This window comes from Populus nigra, chromosome 6 (assembly GCF_951802175.1).
Source record: "Populus nigra chromosome 6, ddPopNigr1.1, whole genome shotgun sequence".
Lineage (NCBI taxonomy): Eukaryota > Viridiplantae > Streptophyta > Magnoliopsida > Malpighiales > Salicaceae > Populus > Populus nigra.
The window spans coordinates 11248144-11267035 of NC_084857.1; the positions used below are offsets into that span (position 1 = coordinate 11248144).

The 18892-nt window shown below is 36.1% G+C and overlaps 3 protein-coding genes and 2 long non-coding RNA genes across 8 annotated transcripts; 2 read left to right on the forward strand and 3 right to left on the reverse strand.

The window, feature by feature from the left end:
* Positions 1 to 409: 409 nt before the first annotated feature.
* Positions 410 to 5110, forward strand: LOC133697971 (probable linoleate 9S-lipoxygenase 5). 2 transcript variants are annotated; one of them, XM_062120815.1, is made up of 9 exons: positions 410 to 826; positions 1308 to 1597; positions 2068 to 2308; positions 2511 to 2849; positions 2955 to 3040; positions 3126 to 3233; positions 3357 to 3661; positions 3756 to 4019; positions 4115 to 5110. In XM_062120815.1, the coding sequence occupies exons 1-9, from the start codon at positions 583 to 585 to the stop codon at positions 4881 to 4883; spliced, it is 2646 nt and encodes an 881-aa protein (XP_061976799.1). In that variant the 5' UTR covers positions 410 to 582; the 3' UTR covers positions 4884 to 5110. The 2 variants fall into 2 exon arrangements, with proteins under 2 accessions (XP_061976799.1, XP_061976800.1); XM_062120816.1 differs by having other exon boundaries at positions 1311 to 1597.
* On the reverse strand, positions 2987 to 4940 carry LOC133697973 (uncharacterized). The gene is made up of 3 exons (XR_009842968.1): positions 4800 to 4940; positions 3414 to 4715; positions 2987 to 3322 (listed from the first exon to the last, which is right to left on the reverse strand). It is a non-coding gene; the product is annotated as an uncharacterized LOC133697973 (long non-coding RNA).
* A 1139-nt stretch (positions 5111 to 6249) lies between the features above and the next one.
* On the forward strand, positions 6250 to 7171 carry LOC133697972 (photosystem I reaction center subunit II, chloroplastic-like). The gene has a single exon (XM_062120817.1). It carries the CDS (start codon positions 6398 to 6400, stop codon positions 7001 to 7003), a length of 606 nt encoding a protein of 201 aa, XP_061976801.1. The 5' UTR covers positions 6250 to 6397; the 3' UTR covers positions 7004 to 7171.
* A 2841-nt stretch (positions 7172 to 10012) lies between these two features.
* Positions 10013 to 12434, reverse strand: LOC133696152 (uncharacterized protein C24B11.05-like). 2 transcript variants are annotated; one of them, XM_062118217.1, is made up of 8 exons: positions 12293 to 12434; positions 12125 to 12190; positions 11923 to 12020; positions 11802 to 11839; positions 11602 to 11689; positions 11256 to 11465; positions 11077 to 11142; positions 10013 to 10384 (listed from the first exon to the last, which is right to left on the reverse strand). In XM_062118217.1, the coding sequence occupies exons 1-8, from the start codon at positions 12351 to 12353 to the stop codon at positions 10211 to 10213; spliced, it is 801 nt and encodes a 266-aa protein (XP_061974201.1). In that variant the 5' UTR covers positions 12354 to 12434; the 3' UTR covers positions 10013 to 10210. The 2 variants fall into 2 exon arrangements, with proteins under 2 accessions (XP_061974201.1, XP_061974202.1); XM_062118218.1 differs by lacking the exon at positions 12125 to 12190.
* A 4214-nt stretch (positions 12435 to 16648) lies between these two features.
* On the reverse strand, positions 16649 to 18145 carry LOC133695753 (uncharacterized). 2 transcript variants are annotated; one of them, XR_009842524.1, is made up of 2 exons: positions 18023 to 18145; positions 16649 to 16980 (listed from the first exon to the last, which is right to left on the reverse strand). It is a non-coding gene; the product is annotated as an uncharacterized LOC133695753 (long non-coding RNA). The 2 variants fall into 2 exon arrangements; XR_009842525.1 differs by having other exon boundaries at positions 16649 to 17937.
* Positions 18146 to 18892: the final 747 nt, after the last annotated feature.

Consider the following 18892-nt stretch of genomic DNA (forward strand, 5'->3'; position numbering starts at 1 on the left):
GCTAACCTTAATTAACTTATATACTGACCTAACATTGGTGAATTATAATCATATACTTTCTCCACAGTAATTGTCCAGCAAGAGTGGTCAGGAGAGTCATTTAAATCTAGGCAACAACTACTCTGCCAGAAACTTAGTTTTAACTTAATCCAACAAGGCTGGCATGAAAGCATCAACTCTCATAAGCTAACAATCTTTAAATATGCATCATGTATGGATTGAGATGGTTATCCACATTCATAAATATTAAAGTAATGCGTACACGTGAATGTGTGGGCATTAAAAAAAAGGGTTCTAATGTTATAATCTGGTTCCTTAATTTTGGATTAATAAAGAGATAAATACTTAAATTCCTTCGGGACCCCCCTATTAGTTGTCAACATCGATTGTATTTTAAGACCCTTCCTCTTTCGGGGAAGACCAAGACTTCAAGAAATCCAAGAAAAAAACCACTGTATATCGCAACAAACACACCGTACAGAAGCCAATCTGGCTATATATCCCATAAACTTGGCCTCTAGGTGCCACCCCTCTTTACATCACCTTACTCTTCTTGGTTACTCTTCTTGTTGAGCTTTCCAAATGGGGTTCTGCCCTGTCTCAGAGATGTTTCACAAAGTAATGGAAATGTTCTATACGCTGCCTAAGACCAAGGCCAAAGGCAATGAGGTGGAAGGGAGAAGGAAGATCAAAGGCACAGTGGTGTTGATGAAAAAGAACGTTTTGGACTTCCATGATATAAAAGCTTCGTTTCTTGATCGGGTTCATGAGCTGTTGGGCAAAGGCGTGTCTATGCAGCTTGTTAGTGCTGTTCATCAAGACCCAGGTTAGCCTGCTCCCTCCCTCTGCCTCGCTTAAGTTTCTTGAATGGCACTATTGCCCAAAAGATTTGAGGGAAAGAGAATAATGTAGTGAAGCTTCTTGAATAAAGATAAAATGACTTTTTTTTTAACCAAACAGCAAATAATTTCACCGTCATCCTCCAGCCACTGTTCACTTCTCTCTGTTGCCAGACAACCGAGAGGAAAAAACACACGATGGAGAATTTTCTAGTAGTTTCACTCCAAATTCAGGTCTTCGGGGAACAATTGATTTGTGTTTTTTTTTGTAGCTGAGGATTTATTTGTTTGTTTATTCTGAGAAAGTGATCGCTAAGGATTTACTAGTTACATGCGAGATTAAGAAATTATAATTGTTGAACTTAGCTTTGAATATTCTTTCTTGTTTAATCTTGCCAAGAAAGTTTGCAATAACAGAATCAAAATCAAGTTTGATTAGGCCAAAACTGGGAATTTTGTGGTGTTTAGCAGATAGCTTGCGAGGGAAGCTTGGAAAAGTAGCAGACGTAGAGAAATGGGTTACCACAAGAACACCATTAACAGCTGGAGAGACTATATTCACAATTACTTTTGAATGGGATGAAAACATGGGCCTTCCTGGGGCTATCATCATTAAAAACCATCACCACAGCCAGCTTTATCTCAAGACAGTCACTCTAGAAGATGTTCCTGGCCATGGTCGGGTGCTTTTCATCTGCAATTCTTGGGTTTATCCGTCGCATCGTTACAAGTATAATCGTGTGTTTTTCTCTAATAAGGTAATTAGATTTTGGAATAATCCAATAAATAGGAGATTGTGTGCCGAAAATTATGTTTTATTGTGCTACTTTTGTGAATAGTCTAGAGCCAGGATGTATGCTTTATGTCAATCTGGGCCGTATAGTTAGTGCCTTTTATCATGATTGTTGCCTTTTTAACCTCAATTGTTTAGAACCTCGATATTTTATTCCCTCTTTTTGCAGGCAAAATCACAAACCATTGTTTATTTTCCAGCTAGAACTGCACTTTCCCTGACTCTGAGTTTTTCTTTCGATCATGACTATCTTCATAATGGTGTTAAATTGTTTTCTTTGTTGTTGCTTTCACTACCACTTCCTTTTTGTACCTTTTCTTCCTTCATGATCTGTGTATCAGGCCTACTCCTAGTGCCGAAATTTTTGCGAATGTATTAAGGCAGGTTTTGGATAAAAAGGTGGATTCATGAACATGTTGACGGATTTTGCATCAGGCATATCTTCCATGTCAAACACCTGAGCCATTGCGGTTATATAGAGAAGAAGAGCTTTTAAATCTCCGCGGACATGGAAAAGGTGAGCTGAAGGAGTGGGATAGAGTCTATGACTATGATTACTACAACGATTTGGGGAATCCAGACAAGGGTGAAGAATATGCACGCCCTATTCTTGGAGGAACGGAAGAGCATCCATATCCCCGAAGAGGAAGAACGGGTCGGAGAAAAACAAAAACTGGTTAGAAACCTAAACTTAAATCACTTTTGACATACATTTATATCTAGCGACTCTACCTGGGGTCTCAGAATCTCTAGTAGGATAGAGCATGCAAGTATAGCACATAGAGAGTATCTGTTCGCTGAGTAACTTTTGTAAGAATGGTGGATGCATACATTTTTGTCAATTCACAATCAGCAATTTAGTTTTACCATTTTAACAGACCCCCATACTGAAAAAAGATTGCCGCTTTTAAGTCTGGACATCTATGTTCCAAGAGATGAACGGTTTGGGCATTTGAAGTTTTCAGATTTTCTTGCCTATGCTCTGAAATCCCTGGTTCAGATATTGCTCCCGGAGATCAAATCTTTATGTGACAAAACTATCAACGAATTTGACACCTTTGAAGATGTACTAAACCTTTATGAAGGGGGAATTAAGCTACCAAATAAACCCACTCTCCATAAAATAAGGGATCACATCCCCTGGGAGATGCTCAGGGAACTTGTTCGTAATGATGGAGAGCGGTTCCTCAAATTCCCAAAGCCTGATGTTATCAAAGGTGCACTAATGAAAACTTTTTTCTCCCAGTTACCTTGCAGTAATTAGAATTTCACTTTGTATATAAAGTACTTGGAAATTTGAGGTTTTCATGGTATGGTTTCAGCGGACAAGTCTGCTTGGAGGACAGATGAAGAGTTTGCACGGGAAATGCTTGCTGGAGTCAACCCAGTTATCATTAGTCGCCTCCAAGTAAAACACAACTTGCATTAGACTACCTGATGATTATTTTTTTATGATCTTTAAAGCTTGATAAATTAGTAAAATATACCTGCAGGAGTTTCCTCCAGCCAGCAAGCTAGACCCTAAAGCATATGGAAATCAGAACAGCTCAATAAGAAAAGAGTTAATAGAAGAGAACATGAATGGCCTAACCGTAGATCAAGTACTAATCATGATTCATTTCTTTCACGTCCTTGTCTATACCATGTATTCAACATTAGAATCAAGGAACACTCAAGGTTGTCTGTCTACCTGAAAAATGGATGTTTCAATTTTTTTGATTTAGGCACTCAAAAGCAACAGGCTGTATATATTGGATCATCATGATGCATTGATACCATACCTGAGGCGAATAAACTCAACCAGCACAAAGACTTATGCCTCTAGAACAATCCTGTTGCTTCAAGATGACGGGACATTGAAGCCATTGGCAATTGAGTTGAGTCTACCACATCCACAAGGGGACCATCATGGTGCTGTCAGCAAGGTTTTCACCCCAGCAGAACATGGTGTTGAAGGCTCAGTATGGCAACTGGCCAAAGCTTATGCTGCTGTAAATGATTCTGGATACCACCAGCTTGTTAGCCACTGGTATGATTCCAAATCAAAAGGGCTTTCATAATGGCATAACTTGAAGCTTGTTCTAATTAAGAATTCACCGGACTGATTCTGCTCATGTTTGCAGGCTGAACACTCATGCTGTAATAGAGCCATTTGTGATTGCCACAAACAGACAATTGAGTGTTATTCACCCCATCAACAAGCTTTTGCATCCTCATTTTCGTGACACGATGAATATAAATGCCTTGGCTAGGCAGATCCTCATCAATGCTGATGGAGTACTGGAGAAAACTGTTTTCCCAGCTAAATATGCAATGGAAATGTCTTCTTTTGTTTACAAGAACTGGGTTTTCACTGAGCAGGCACTCCCTGCAGATCTCATCAAAAGGTAAAGCACCGAACCTTAAACCATAAAAATACCCTCTTATCTTTACTTTCTATCGGAAGCCAAACTAAAATCTATCCAACTTCGCTATCATCAAGAGGAGTGGCAGTTCAAGATTCAAGCCAGCCACATGGCCTCAGACTTCTGATAGAAGATTATCCCTATGCTGTTGATGGGCTACAAATCTGGTCAGCAATTGAAACATGGGTCAAGGAATATTGTGCTTTCTACTACCCCACAGATGATTTGATTCAAGGTGATAGTGAACTCCAATCATGGTGGACAGAGATCCGTAATGTCGGCCATGGTGACAAGAAGGATGAACCATGGTGGCCTGAGATGCAGACACTACCTGATGTCACACAAACATGCACCGTTATCATATGGATAGCCTCGGCCCTCCATGCAGCTGTCAATTTTGGGCAATATCCATATGCTGGCTACCTCCCTAACCGCCCCACCATAAGCCGTCGATTCATGCCTGAGCCAGGGACCCCTGAGTACGATGAGCTTGCGAAAAATCCAGATGTAGCCTTCCTGAAAACAATCACAGCCCAGCTACAAACCCTACTCGGTGTATCACTGATTGAGATTTTATCAAGACATTCGACTGATGAGGTTTACCTTGGACAGAGAGATACTCCCGAGTGGACTTCAGATAGTGAACTGCTGGCAGCATTTGAGAGATTTGGAAGGAAGCTGGTAGAAATTGAAAACAAAATCATGGATATGAACAATGACAAGAGATGGAAAAACAGAGTTGGGCCTGTACAAGTTCCTTACACTTTACTCTTTCCTAACACCACAGATTACTCCAGAGAGGGTGGACTCACCGGCAAGGGCATTCCTAACAGTGTGTCAATCTAATTCATTGGATCAAACTAGTATTTTTTTAGGCAGCCAGTAGATAGTAGGTTTTAAAAATGGTGTGATGGCCAAGTAAAAAGGCGGTCAGATAATATTTTTTGCGTTCAGGTTTTTCTTTCGTTGATTATTTGGGTCGAAGGTAAAGTGTATCTGCAAGCATATCTACAAATAGCAGGAAATGTGTGGTGTGCCTTTCTAGTAATGCATCCATCTATAAATTATTATTATTTTTTTCTTCTGAAAATAAAATAAAATTATTTTTAGATAATATTTTTAAAATATATATTTTTATATATTTTTTTATTCGATCAATTTAATTTGTATTTTTATTTTTATTATTACTTATTTAAATAAAAAATTATTTTAATAAATAAATTTAGCAAATATGAGTGTTTTATCTTTCAAGATTAAATATTTCGATATATATTTGTTTTTTAATTATTAAAATTTTATTTTTATAAATATTTAATAACTTTTTATTTATTTATTTATATACATAGTTGTCGATTTGTTTTATTACATATATGGATTAAATTTTATGCATTAAAAAAATCTTCATATATAATTCTTCCGCTGGTTATATATATAAAAGAGAGCCAGTTCGGCATTCTTGAATTGAACTGGACCACATTGCATGCTTTGGCAGAATTAATAGGAAACGAACGATGCTCGCTCTCTCTCACGACACCAGATTCAAGGTGTCTCCTCTCCCACTGGACGCATGTGACAGGTGTCGAGTATTGAGCATTGAAGATTTCTCCACGAAGCAGAATGTGCACACCAAGACAAAGCGGGGAGTTTTGCCTCCCTAATCTAATGTTAACGGGCCTTTGGGTCCATTTCTTTTATTGTGCATTTTGATTTTAAGGCCCATGTTTTTTTTTCGAGCCTTTGGATTTTCTATTCATCACTCTCTCCGGTCTATTCTTTTTTCCTTTGCAATTTTTGTTTTGGGTCGTCTATGACCTTTTTTTTTCCTTTTCTTTTAATCATATAAACATTTTTTTTTTGGCAGCATACGAAGATGTAATCTTAAAATACATATTTTACACGAATCTGCCAACATTTGACAGTTGTTGTGGATCGTAATGCATATATAATCTTACCCCGAAAGAAGAAAATAAATACTACACAGTACACACACACACATCGGCGTGGTATGTCTTCGCAGCATAAACAATTATCACCAGGAAACAGATACGCTAATAGAAGGGAACGGAGAAGAGGGATGTTGGTGACCCCCACGTATCAGATCCAGGGATTTTAATTGGTCTGTGCCGTATCCGTCTTATCCAAATCCGTGCGCGAGCGCAAGAAGCTGGTGAGACCACGTATCAAAGGTCAAGAAATTAATTGGTCTCACCATATCGCCTTATCCAAACTCACACACACCACCCATATCAAATCCCACAAACACCTCCATCAATAATCTTTTCCCCTCCGTCTTATTGAACCAGCACCCTCCTACAGACCCATATCACCCAACACCCTCGAATCTCCAATTCCTCGTGGTCATGGCAGCTCAAGCCTCTCTCTTTACTCCTCCAACCCTCTCCACCCTAAAATCAAGCAACCAGGCTATTGTTCCATGGAAACAGGCATCTTTTTTACCAATATCTAATGTTAAGCCACAAAGAACCATGAAGGTTGCTGCTGCAGAGGAAACAGCTGTCAAAGAGGCTCCGGTGGGCTTTACTCCACCAGAGTTGGACCCGAGTACCCCATCACCAATTTTTGGTGGAAGCACTGGTGGGCTGTTGAGGAAAGCCCAGGTGGAGGAGTTTTATGTGATTACATGGGACTCCCCCAAGGAACAGATATTTGAAATGCCTACTGGGGGTGCTGCCATCATGAGGGAAGGCCCTAACTTGCTCAAGCTGGCCAGGAAGGAGCAGTGCTTGGCTCTCGGGACTAGGCTAAGGTCCAAGTACAAGATCAAGTACCAGTTTTACAGGGTGTTCCCCAATGGAGAGGTGCAGTACTTGCATCCTAAGGATGGTGTCTACCCTGAGAAGGTGAACCCAGGGCGCCAAGGCGTGGGCCAAAATTTCAGGTCAATCGGAAAGAACGTTAGCCCAATTGAGGTCAAGTTCACAGGCAAGCAAGTGTATGATTTGTGATCTGGTAACATCATGTATTTGTGATTACGTGAATACTCTACGGTTGTTTGCTGTAATTGTATCTCTTCTTCAGGAAACTCTTAAGAGAAGCAAAACCTGTCTTGTGGGTGCACATCTCTCTTCTCCTTTTCAGATGGTTATATATCTGGCTACATCATTTCATATGAACATAGGATTACATGCTCTAGTGTTTTTTGTGCCAGACTTCTCCCATATGATGATAGCGTCGTCAGAGTATACCCTGCCAGATGATTTACCGTAATTGAAAAAAAAAACATTTAAAAACATGTACTATATCAGTGCATGGTCGCATATTCCGGCAAACAACTTAAGAATACGCAGGACCCAGTAGAAAAATTCCATATATATTTTGTCATCCAAGAATCTCATTCTGGGAGGATTAAGATTCATAGTTGAGTTGAGTTGAGTTGATTGCATCAATCAGACCCCGAATGTGAAGGATCTAAATTTGCTGGGTTATACTGAAGTTGTTTATATATATATATATTACGAACACGAAAGATTCTATGTTAGTCCCTGGCTTACAATTCAACTTTATTAAATTGGAAACCCAGAGTTCTAACCTCTCTTTTCCCAAAAAAAAAAAAAAAACAAAATGATTGAATTTTTTTTAACCATCTTGTTGACATGGATATTTCTTATTAGGTCTAAGCAGCCTTTCAATTGGTTAGTCTTTGTCTAGAACTAGTGTGAAAATCTTAGGACAGCATTTGATGGTAGTGTAATTGAAGATATGGCAAAAGATTGCGTTGAAATGTTTGTACTTTCTAAAATTTATCAATCGAGTGATTTTAATTTTAAAACCCAACAACTATCCATTTTGCTTTCTTATGTAGGCTATATCTGACAAGTCATATAAATTAAAAAAAAAAACAATAATAACAATTTATTCAAATTAAAAGGAAAAAAAAAAAGAGACTTGTCCACGTAAAAAAAAAAATCGGATTTCTTTCTCCTTTTAACAAACCAGACAAATCCCCCTTTCTGATTTTAAAAGGTTAAAAATAATTTTTTAAAAAAATTTACTAAATTTAATTATAAATTCATTACCAACGAAGTTAATTTTTTTTTGTTAAATCTTACATCCCTATCAATTTCTCAATTGAATCTTTGGTCTCAATTACCAAGCAAACACACGCACGAATCCATGTCAATTTCATCAAGATCCTATATGTATTTTGTTTTTTGTTGCTTTTTTATTTTATTACATAGTCAAATATGACCACACAAATTTATTTTTTAATTACACGTACTATTTTCTTTTCTTTTTATTTGAATAAATTGATATCATTTTAATTTTAATTTTAATTAATACGAACAAGTATGGTCTATATATATAAGATTACGAATGCACATAAATATTATCTTTTAGAATTATAACCATTTAAACATAATTTGATCACCCCGAACAAAATTTCCTGACTTCGCCAGTACTGTTTACAACGTTTTGCTCTAATGTAGTTGTGATCAATTTGTCATCCCTTACTATATATACGTACCCCCACCTATTTGCTATGATAGCCTTTTACTAACCGATATATATGTTGCCTTTATTAATTTCTAAAAATTATTAATTTTGATGGGAAACGTTGGTTTGATCATACTATATTAAATAAAAAAATATATTAAATAAAAAAGTTACAATCAATAAGAAAATGAGATCGTTTTTATGTATTTGAGAAACAAAATATTTTATAGAGAGTTGCCAATACATTATCTTTAATTAATAGCGACTACTTTAATTAAATACACCACTGCAGCTAGCCACTGTCATCTTAATTCTGGTTTCATCATCACCCATGTACCGTCACCTTATCAGGAATATATCCAATATATATATATATATATATATATATATATATATATATATATATATATATATATATTAAATCCTATATTTTCCACACGACACACACAATATCGAAGGCATCTGTTTGCTGTTGCTACTGCGAATCTGTGCGCGTCCATAACATGTAGCGAAGTCGTTAATTATGGCAGAAGGCCTAATCTTGGGCAAAAGTGGATGGCCTGAATGATTCTCCGGTTTGATTTAGAGTTTGTGATTCCCGTTATGGATCTCACACAGAAGGCCTGCTTCTGGGGAGCAAACTGCGGGTCCAGTAAACAACTTGGATCTATATCCTTGAGAAATAAAAGCCCTTAAAATGCAAATCCCCCTTTTCTCTTATATATATATATATATAAAGAACTTATCCATTTGAATCGGTTTAAATCATAGTCATTGAACTTGGATTAAACTATTATCCCTAACAGTATCCAACATTTCCGTAAGTACACGGTGTAAAGATTCATTACAGCATGATAGAGATTTAAGTGTTCGAAACTTGAAAAATAACAGCTTGAGTTCCAGGCATCCATTACAGATTGCATCGACATCTCTGGAAGCAAATTAAATAATAAATAAGCAGAGTTCGTACCAAGTGTGAGCTCCCAATAATGCCATGCCATTCAGTCTCAGTCCTTATCGCCAACACCACTAAACAACAACGATAGCACTACAGGATCTTTAAAAATTCATGCGTGATTGAGATTATCTAAAAGAACGAAAGAGACAGCCACCACCATGATTTGGAGGATGGGTACGAGCTTCCACGTGGATCACATTTTATTTTAAATCCTGACGTCTCTAACCACACTGATGACCCCCTCATGATTATCAAGCTAATAAGATGGTAGATATCGCTGTCTGATACCCTCTCGGGTGACATGTATACCAAAAACATGATTGATGGAACGACGTCACAGAACAAACACAATGCCATCTAAGGGCTCAATCGTTGCTAGAAGCTTCTCGAGGAACTGGGCAATTATTTTTTCTTTTTTAATTCAATGGGTTGGATTGGACGGTAATTCTCTGTTATTTGTTTTTGTTTGTCCTGCGTACAATGAGTGGAATGCATTGTCGGGATTGTTTTGAAGTGACTTTAAATTATTCTATCAGCTAAGCCAGCTTAATTGACACCATAATTCACAAACAATTAATTTAGCTTAGAAAGATGACAATGAGATAACCAGTGGGATGGATGAAAATTACACAGAAGAACCCTTTACACGCATATGATACATTAATTAACAACACATATGCACAGCACATGAAAGATAGATTTGACATGTAAGGATCGCCAACCCAGTCCTTGAAAAAGAGGTCTTGATTGGTTGTCTTATTTAGGCTCCGACGGTTGTGGCTGCGAGCATGGCGTCCATTTCACTCCCGGGCTGGCTGATCCTTTGATCACCGCTTTCCGTTCCTCCTACCCAGATTTCTGGAATCACCTGAGCTAGGTTGTGGATATGCTCCAATACATAATCCGCCTCTTTGCTCCTCACCGTTTTTCCAACCTTAATAATTACATCAGGACAGTACCACAGCACTGGTGTTAGACTCCAAACATTTTTAAATGTACATTCAGCAATCACAAAAGGACAGCCAATTACTTCCCCGTCACAGCTCTAATATTGCTTTCCTCGTTTTTCAATTGCAGCTTTTTTTAGATTTTTAAATGTGTCAGGCCAAATATTAAGCATCAGCGTTACTGCCTTTGCCCTTCCGCGAATGAAAGAAATAGCAAGCCGCGAAACACGGTTAATCACTGGATTTTTTGGAGACGTGTTGACCCCACAGAGTCAAGGGTCTTGAGCTTCCGGGCCGAGGAACATTTTCCTCGTTTTATAAAACTCGGATTCGCTTGGCAGGATTTGACACCGGTTAACTCCGGCTCAAACAGTTTAATTCAATTAAAAAATTCAGGTTGAAACTCCCTAACATTTGAATTTCTTTTTGTTAAAACAACAGTTTTGATTTATCTTTTTTAATTCTAGATCAATAACTCAAATTTTACCTCAAATCAACCCCAAATCAGGTTTTATAATGGTTCAAGATTTACATTTTTTTTTTTTGCATGATAAAAATTTTGAAGGGGTAGGCGGATTTTTTATTTTAAATTTCAGTAGCCAAAGACAAGTTGGATTTAACAGGAGTAGGTGGAATTTTTCGTTGATTCAGTTACAAGGGGATTGAATAGTAAATTTACCAGAGCAGTGCGGAGCCCCAAAGCTTTCCCTGCTGCCACATTGCGCACGTTGTCATCCAAAAACAGCTGCAACACAACACAGCAGAAACGCGTTTCAGGATTTTCTTAAGCACCAAACAAAAACTTATGGAGGGAGAAAACTGATCAAGCAAAAAAACCCTTGAGAGAGGGTTGCTTACCGTACGGCGAGGATCAACATCTGCAACACGAAGAGCAACTTTCATGGCATCTACTGAAGGCTTAAGAAGAACAGGGAACTCATCAGGACTAGTCGATTTAGACAGGTTTGGATTCATCGTCTCAAAACATATGATCTGATCGAAACAGTCTTCTATTCCTAACCGTTTTAGGGCCATGATCGCGTGATTTCTATCTGAATTGGTGAAGATCTGCCGTAAAAAACATTAAACAATTAATTAATTGGCATGGATGCATGAACAAGAATACAAGGGTTTTTTTTTATTATTATTCACGAATAGTAGTTAAATTGGTGGCTCTGTTTTGTGTTTTCTTATCGAGGCTTACAATTTTCCTCTGAGTGATGCTACGCAAGAGGTTACGTAATTGAGAATCTGGCTTGATCAAATCATAAGGCAATCTTCCGTGCACGAAACTGTTGATAAGTAAATATATATAGTTAAGAAACTGATTCCAGGTTTTTCTTGTCCTGAAATGGGAACAGAGTCTATCTGATATTAAACAATTTGAGTTAGGGTTTTGCTAACCTGTGATAATCATCAGCATCAATGTCATAGCCTAGCGCCTGAAATATAAATTTAAGCCATTAATAATTAAACAAGGCAGAAAAAAAATTGAATTATATTATGTCTTTGTTAAAGTAATTACTCGCAAGCCAGCGAGAGAGCTGCCGTAGGACTTGAAGAGCTCAACTCGGTGACTGGGAGCTTTGTTCTCTGGAAATCCACATTTCTCAACAAGAAATTCTACATACAGAGAAGGAAAGATCATACCAATCGGTGCTTAAAAAAAATCAATCAATTTTTTATTTTAATTTTGATAATGTGATTAATTGGAAAATGGCATGTACCATCAATATTTTTTCTCAGGGCTTCAGCTATTCCAAGCTTAGAGGAATACAAAGTGTCATCCAAATCTGTTTTAAAAAAATTACAATTCAAAACAATGTGATCAGAGAGCTTGGAGTCTTGGACAGAATAGAATGAAGAACTATAGCAAGATAGGGAGAAAAAAGTACCAAAAAGGAGGCAATCAAAAGGAGAGCTTGGATTGCAAGAAGATTTGCTGCAATAATCCATGGCTAAGTGACGAGGGAGAGAGATAGAACTGAATTAGGCTGGGGGGTCGAAGAGAGATGAAACCACAGCGACTTCAGAGGAGGAAGGGGGGGTATTTATAAGGGATAGGGAGAAACAGATGATGCTGACTCAGGGTTCAAATCTCTAATGGTTATTTGGGAATATTAATTTTAAATTGAGAAAAAATAACAAAAAATTAAATTTTTTAAAAATGTTTTTAAAAAGTAAAAAAGAAACAGTTACACGATTTGCGAACTTTGAAGCCGAGTATATAAGGGCCCACACGCCTGTACTAGTTGCAGGTAAATGTCCTTCGTTCGAAATGTTTTCTTGGGTTTAGAATTGTGATGTTCGACACTCCGGTACAGGTACGGAAGTTTTGAAAACTTTTTAGTTAAAAATTATTATTTTTTATTTTAAGTTGTTTTAATATATCAATATAAAGGATGAATTTAAAAAATATATATTTTAATATATTTAAAAAATTACTTTAAAAAATAATATTTCTCATACTTCCAAACAAAAAACAATATAAAATAGTAAAATATTGTGGGATGGCAAGCTATAAACATCTCATGTAATTACAAAACTTGTATAAGAGAGTCAAAAAAATATATATAAGTATATATTTTTTTATATGCACTCAAATTAAAAATGTTACCATGTTTAAGTTCAAATCTTTAATCTTTTCTGTTGAAGTAAGCCAATAACTAGATCTTCTCCTTTTAATTTATTATTTTTTTCAAGAATATATAAGAATAACATATTTATGAGATGAAATGAATTTTATCTATTATTTTAGCTTATCGGCATCCAAAACAAAGAATGATAAGCAAAATTAGTGGGTTTTTTTTTGTGTTTTATCTTAGTGTTACAGCGTGTTTGGTAATGTTGTGATAATTATTTTTTAAAGTGTTTTTTACTCGGAAAATTATCAAAATAATATTTTTTATATTTTAAATTTTAATTTTGACATTAAACATGTTAAAATGATTAAAAAACCAAAAAAAAATTAATAAAAAAATTTTAAACTCCCTCACAAATAACCTATAAAAAGATGCCCTGTAAAAGCAGCTGCTGTCTTGTAGACGACGCAGCATGTGAATTGTGATGTGAAGTGTTCGTATGCAAACAATAATAAAGATGAACATGAAAATGACTTTTAAGGAATTATATATATATATATATATATATATATATATATATGACTTTTAAGGAATTTTATTATGTCGACATGTATAGAATTTGTTAATTTTGATTTGTTTTGTATAGCATTATCCAGCAAACGAAGATTTATACTTAGTTAAGTGGAAGCATTGGTGACAGCATCGTGGAGTCAATTCAGTTTTGTCCGTCTCCGGTCGACTCCAATCTACATTGAGATCTTTCGATGTATTTTTTTATATATTTTTAACGCGTCAAATTTGGTGTTCGCTACCCCGACTCCATTCTTCTTTCTTTTTTTTATCTCTTTTCAGACCAAACCTAGAAAATATACAGGTTATTTTAATATCATCATCAAACTATTTTTTATATCATTATTTTTAAATCATGAACTTTTATCTATTTTAAACATTTTTTCGTTGATATCTATATCCAAATTATACAATTTCTTTTGGTTAAAATATCATTTTACAGAGATTTTGACATTTTCTGTTTTGTTGGTGATTTTAATATAAACTTTTATTTAAGAATTGATACAAAAGATTTTGAATGTGAAATTGATATATCCGAGTTGGTGGGTCCAAAATTCAAGGTGATTAGAAATAAGATTGATGTGTTGGATAATTGACTACTATTTTAATTTATGTGAACTGATTAATTCTTTATAGTCAATACATCTAGTGACTTGATATGGAAAATTCACAGAGTCGATAACTAGTAACATGTGATATCTTGTAAGTCAGGTGACCGGTAGCTATGATAGTAGCAGGTAATGTCTAGTTAGTCAGGTGATTAGTAACCGATACCTGTAAAATATCATTTTTTATGGACGTGAGGATTCTTCAATTGTAAAGTTAATAATTTTATAGAGAGAGAAAGTGCAATAATATTCCAGAGATAGATGCTCTAAAAATATATGTACAGTATAAAATGAAAAGATTGTTGGGTACATGACCAAAGTCCCACATTGGCTAGAAGTAGGGAGGATCATGGGTATATAAGGATGGACAAATATCTCCATTGGTGTGAGGCCTTTTCGGTATAGCCCAAGAGCAAATCCATGAGGGCTTAGGCCCAAAGTGGACAATATCTCCCCAATGTGGAGAGAGGTTGTGTCCATAGTCTTTACAAGTGGTATTAGAGCCATGCCCTAGAGTTAGCCATGATGGATGAATCCTCGGAATGCCGAACGAAGGTGGTGGGCCCCCAATCACGATGTAATCCATGGATAGGTGGTGTGCTCCAGATGCTTCATGGACGTGTCCTGATCCCAACACGGTGAAGAGGAGTTGACCTAGAAAGAGCAAACTCTTAAGTCAGGTAGTGCTCTCCGGATACTTCATGGACGTGTCTTGACCCCTGTTAGAGAATAATATAAATCATATCCTGGAACCTTACCTAACAGCTTAAGCTATTGAGTAGAGATGGTTCTTTGACATGGTATCAGAGCCTTAATGACCAAGCGGTCACGAGTTCGAATCTCACCATCCCCATTTATTTGATAAAATTAAGCACAAGGTAATATGAGTTTGTGCAAGTTTCAAGCCCAAAGGGCTTTTACTTGAGGGGGTGTGTTAGAGAATAATATAAATCATATCCTGGAACCTTACCTAACAGCTTAAGCTATTGGGTTGAGATAGTTCTTTGATAACCCCAACACGGTGAAGTAGAGAATGAAGAATCCTGGTTGGTAGAGAGTGGATGGATGAATGATCGGTTTGAGGGGAGGCTCGGTGGTCATTTGTTCGAGGAGAGGATTGTTGAGTATACGACCAAAATCTCACATTGGCTAAAAGTGGAGAGGGTTATAGGTATATAAGGATGGACAAATATCTCCATTGGTGTGAGGCCTTTTGGGTATAGCTCAAGAGCAAATTCATGAGGGCTTAGACCCAAAGTGGACAATATCATACCAATGTGGAGATAGGTGGTGTCCATAGTCTTTACATTTATAACCTATTAATCTTATCTTTTTTTGTTGAAAAGAGAGACTGAAATATAGTTTAACTCTTGTTATATTTTGAGTTTTATTTTATTCAAAATACTACGTATTGGATCGGTATAAAATATTAAGAGACCCGTATGGGATCCGGGAAAAATTCTTTAGAGAGTGTTGGGCGCGGACCCATTAAAAGCGAAAATGAATCTAGGCGGGCTGCCTTGACCCAAACATGTTAGGCCTTTAAGTGACAGCCCGAGCCCACAAGGATATTAGGGTGCGCACTGGGCAATCATGCACTCTTGTAGGGAGCATGGGCTCGGGCTACATGCCCGAGCCCATGTTCCTAATGCATGAGCTCAGACTTTCTATCCATGTTTGTGCTCCTTAAGAGTTGAACTCAGGTTACCATGCTTGAGAGTATGTTTTTCAGGTGTTTTTTTAGAGGTTTTTTTTTTTTGAGGATTTTTTTGGTTCATTTAAAAAAGCAGCACCTATGATCATTGTTAGATGGTGACGGTCCGTCGTACGTACCCACCGTCCATGACGATGCCACACTGTCCCTAATAATTTGCATATTACACTACGTGACAATAACCTTACAAATAAAAATTGCAAATTTCCTGATGGAACAAAACCTGTGATTGGAAGGTGTTATGATGGAGGACAAATGCATGCCTGGGCCAACCTAAAGAGTGCAGAGTATTTATATTTTCTTCATCACTTGCAGACGGGAACTAATTACTCAATCACCGGCCAGATCAATCCAGTAATTCGCCAACTTAAAACCAAGTGTTTTTTTATAAAGACAACGCTGTTTTAAGCTGTTTTTTTTTTAAATTAAAGTTTATATGGACTCGGATCAATCAACAAAAACACTGACTCTGGCCTTAGACAAAGTCCATCTCCGGGATAGATTTTATAATTATCCTTTCAATTTTTAAACTTTTGTAAGTTTGGGCTTCCTTGCAATTGGAGGATGATCACAACGATGGTTTCCAAATCGGCGTTTAGCAGCCCAAGGCCCGAAAGACTTTGATGTTAATACTGCGCTTCCTTGCAGTTGAGTAACGACGCTATCATGGAGCGAGCGGATTTGTATAAACGAGGAAATTAATCTGAAAAAGCTACATAATAAAGTCATAATTCCATCTTAATCAATCTTAAACAAACTTGCTAACAATAGCCAATAGGGATATAAAGCTCAAATGGTTGATCCTCTATGTTCACTGATAAAATTTTGAATCCATTTTTTCTACATGTTTGGACTCTTTGCCATAAATTCTTTAGCTATCATTCCATGCTTCTTCATGGTTGAACCTTCTAATACATGTATCTCACCTGGTATGCAATTCTCTGCAGTTGTAATGGCCGCAGGGATTATTGCTACTGATATAGTATTCTCTTTGGTAATCTGCAAATATATTTGGCTCTCTTGGTATGCAATTCCCTGAATTTTGTAACTCAATAGCAATAGTCCCCTACGGCTATAACAACTGCAGCTGCACGCACTCATGGCCGCAACTGTATTTTATAGCAAAAATCAAACAAGAAAATGCAGTGGTTAGTTTTAATATTGGGTACGTTCAATTAACCAATCAGGTAGTTTTGGTTTATAGGGGTGTTTAGAACAGTGGTTTGGTAGTGGCAGTGGTAGCTATAGCTTTTCAAAGTATTTTTTTGCTTGTAAATATATTGAAAGGTGGATTGGTTTTTGAGATTGATCTGGTGCCATCAGGAATTACCAAATAGTGATATCAGTTTTATGCTTTTATAAAATCTCAACATATCAGCATGACTGTTATAAGAATCAACTCCATATCTACATCCATTGTTTTATTACTTGCGCTGAACAGATGCATAGCCATACTTTTTCAGTGAATGACTAGGCTACTATGACTATTATTTTCTTCAAAGAAATGCCAAATAAGATTTTCAACTATGATATTCGATTGTACATGAATCGCGTTCATGTATTTGCAAATCATGCCGAAACTGGAATTCTGCAAACTGTCAGAGTTGTATAGAATAATTTCAAGCCTTTTCAAATAGCTATTATCATGGAATTCAAGCATACTTCCTTCTTTCTATGTGTTAGACGACGCTCTATATCAGAGTTCAACGAATCATCAGTTGTTATTTTGGGATGCTCTGTTCCAAACTGAAAAACAGGAAACAAATTCTAGCCGGCGAATTATATTTGTTAATTAATAATTAATTACCCACTTTGCTTTTCTTGCATTTTCTCTTTCTATAAATGATCTACGCCACCAAACAGAACACACAAAGAATGCAGCCATTTAAACTAGAAAGCAAGCAAAAATTAGTAACTCTCAAAATACAAACCACAGTTATCATATTTAGTAAAGCTGAAGAGAGAGAGAGGCGTGCAAAAATGGAGCTGTGGAGGGTTTGTGAGCAATGGCTTAAGCTTCAGATCCGTGTTTTTTGAAAAGAAAAGGAAGGTTTTAGAGCGCGGATCTAGCATGAATCAAAAAAGAAAAAAAAATCTCAAACAACAAAAAATCAAAAGAAAGAGCATGAGGAAGAGAGGGGGAAGATTTACCTGGAGATTGAAAACTTGTTGATCTCTCTTCACTGATTAGAATTTGACCCCAAGGCGTAAGAGAGGAGAGGCAGCGAAGAGGAAGGGTGCAGACAGAGCTATATATATGTTTTTTGTTTTACGCTAAGAGTGATTCGGAAAATACTTTACGCGCTCTTCTCAGCCTTAAATATTTTCAATCCTTCTTCGTTGAAAACGGGTTATACTTTTAACTTAATTTTTTTTAAAAAAATAAACATAGTAAAATAACTTTATTCCACACTTAGAGTTTTTATCAAGTGAAGATAAATTTTATTTTATAAAAATTAATTAATAAGTATTTTTATTTATTTTTGAGAATTTTTATTAAATATAAATCTTGAACTATTACTTAATAAATTTTAGCTGATTTTATTTCGTTCTATGTATTTTTCTCTCACTCTCAAATAAACAAAAACCATGTTCACTTTTTTTTTTATTCTTTTTAAATTTACTATTACAAGAAAATTATTTTATTATAAAATATACCCGAATTAGAAACACATATTTTCTAGTTAAATACCATTAAGAAAATCATTATTAAAAACTTTCAAGGAGTAGTAAATATCCATTATGTTTTTATTAATTAAAAAAAGTTTATGTTTTTCTGTGTGATGAACTCACTTTATGTTTATTTATTAAATGAAAAGCATATTATATAAAACCAATCCCTAAATTCACGAACTCCATTTTTTAAAATAAAAAACATATTATATAAAACCATCCTTACAGTTAACAAATCCATATCCAGCTTCAAAGTTGATTTTAGTTTTTTCTTTCAATAACCAAAAATAAAATCAAACCTGAAAACTCTTTTTTTTAAAAAAAAAAAAAATGCCGGCGCAACTTTGT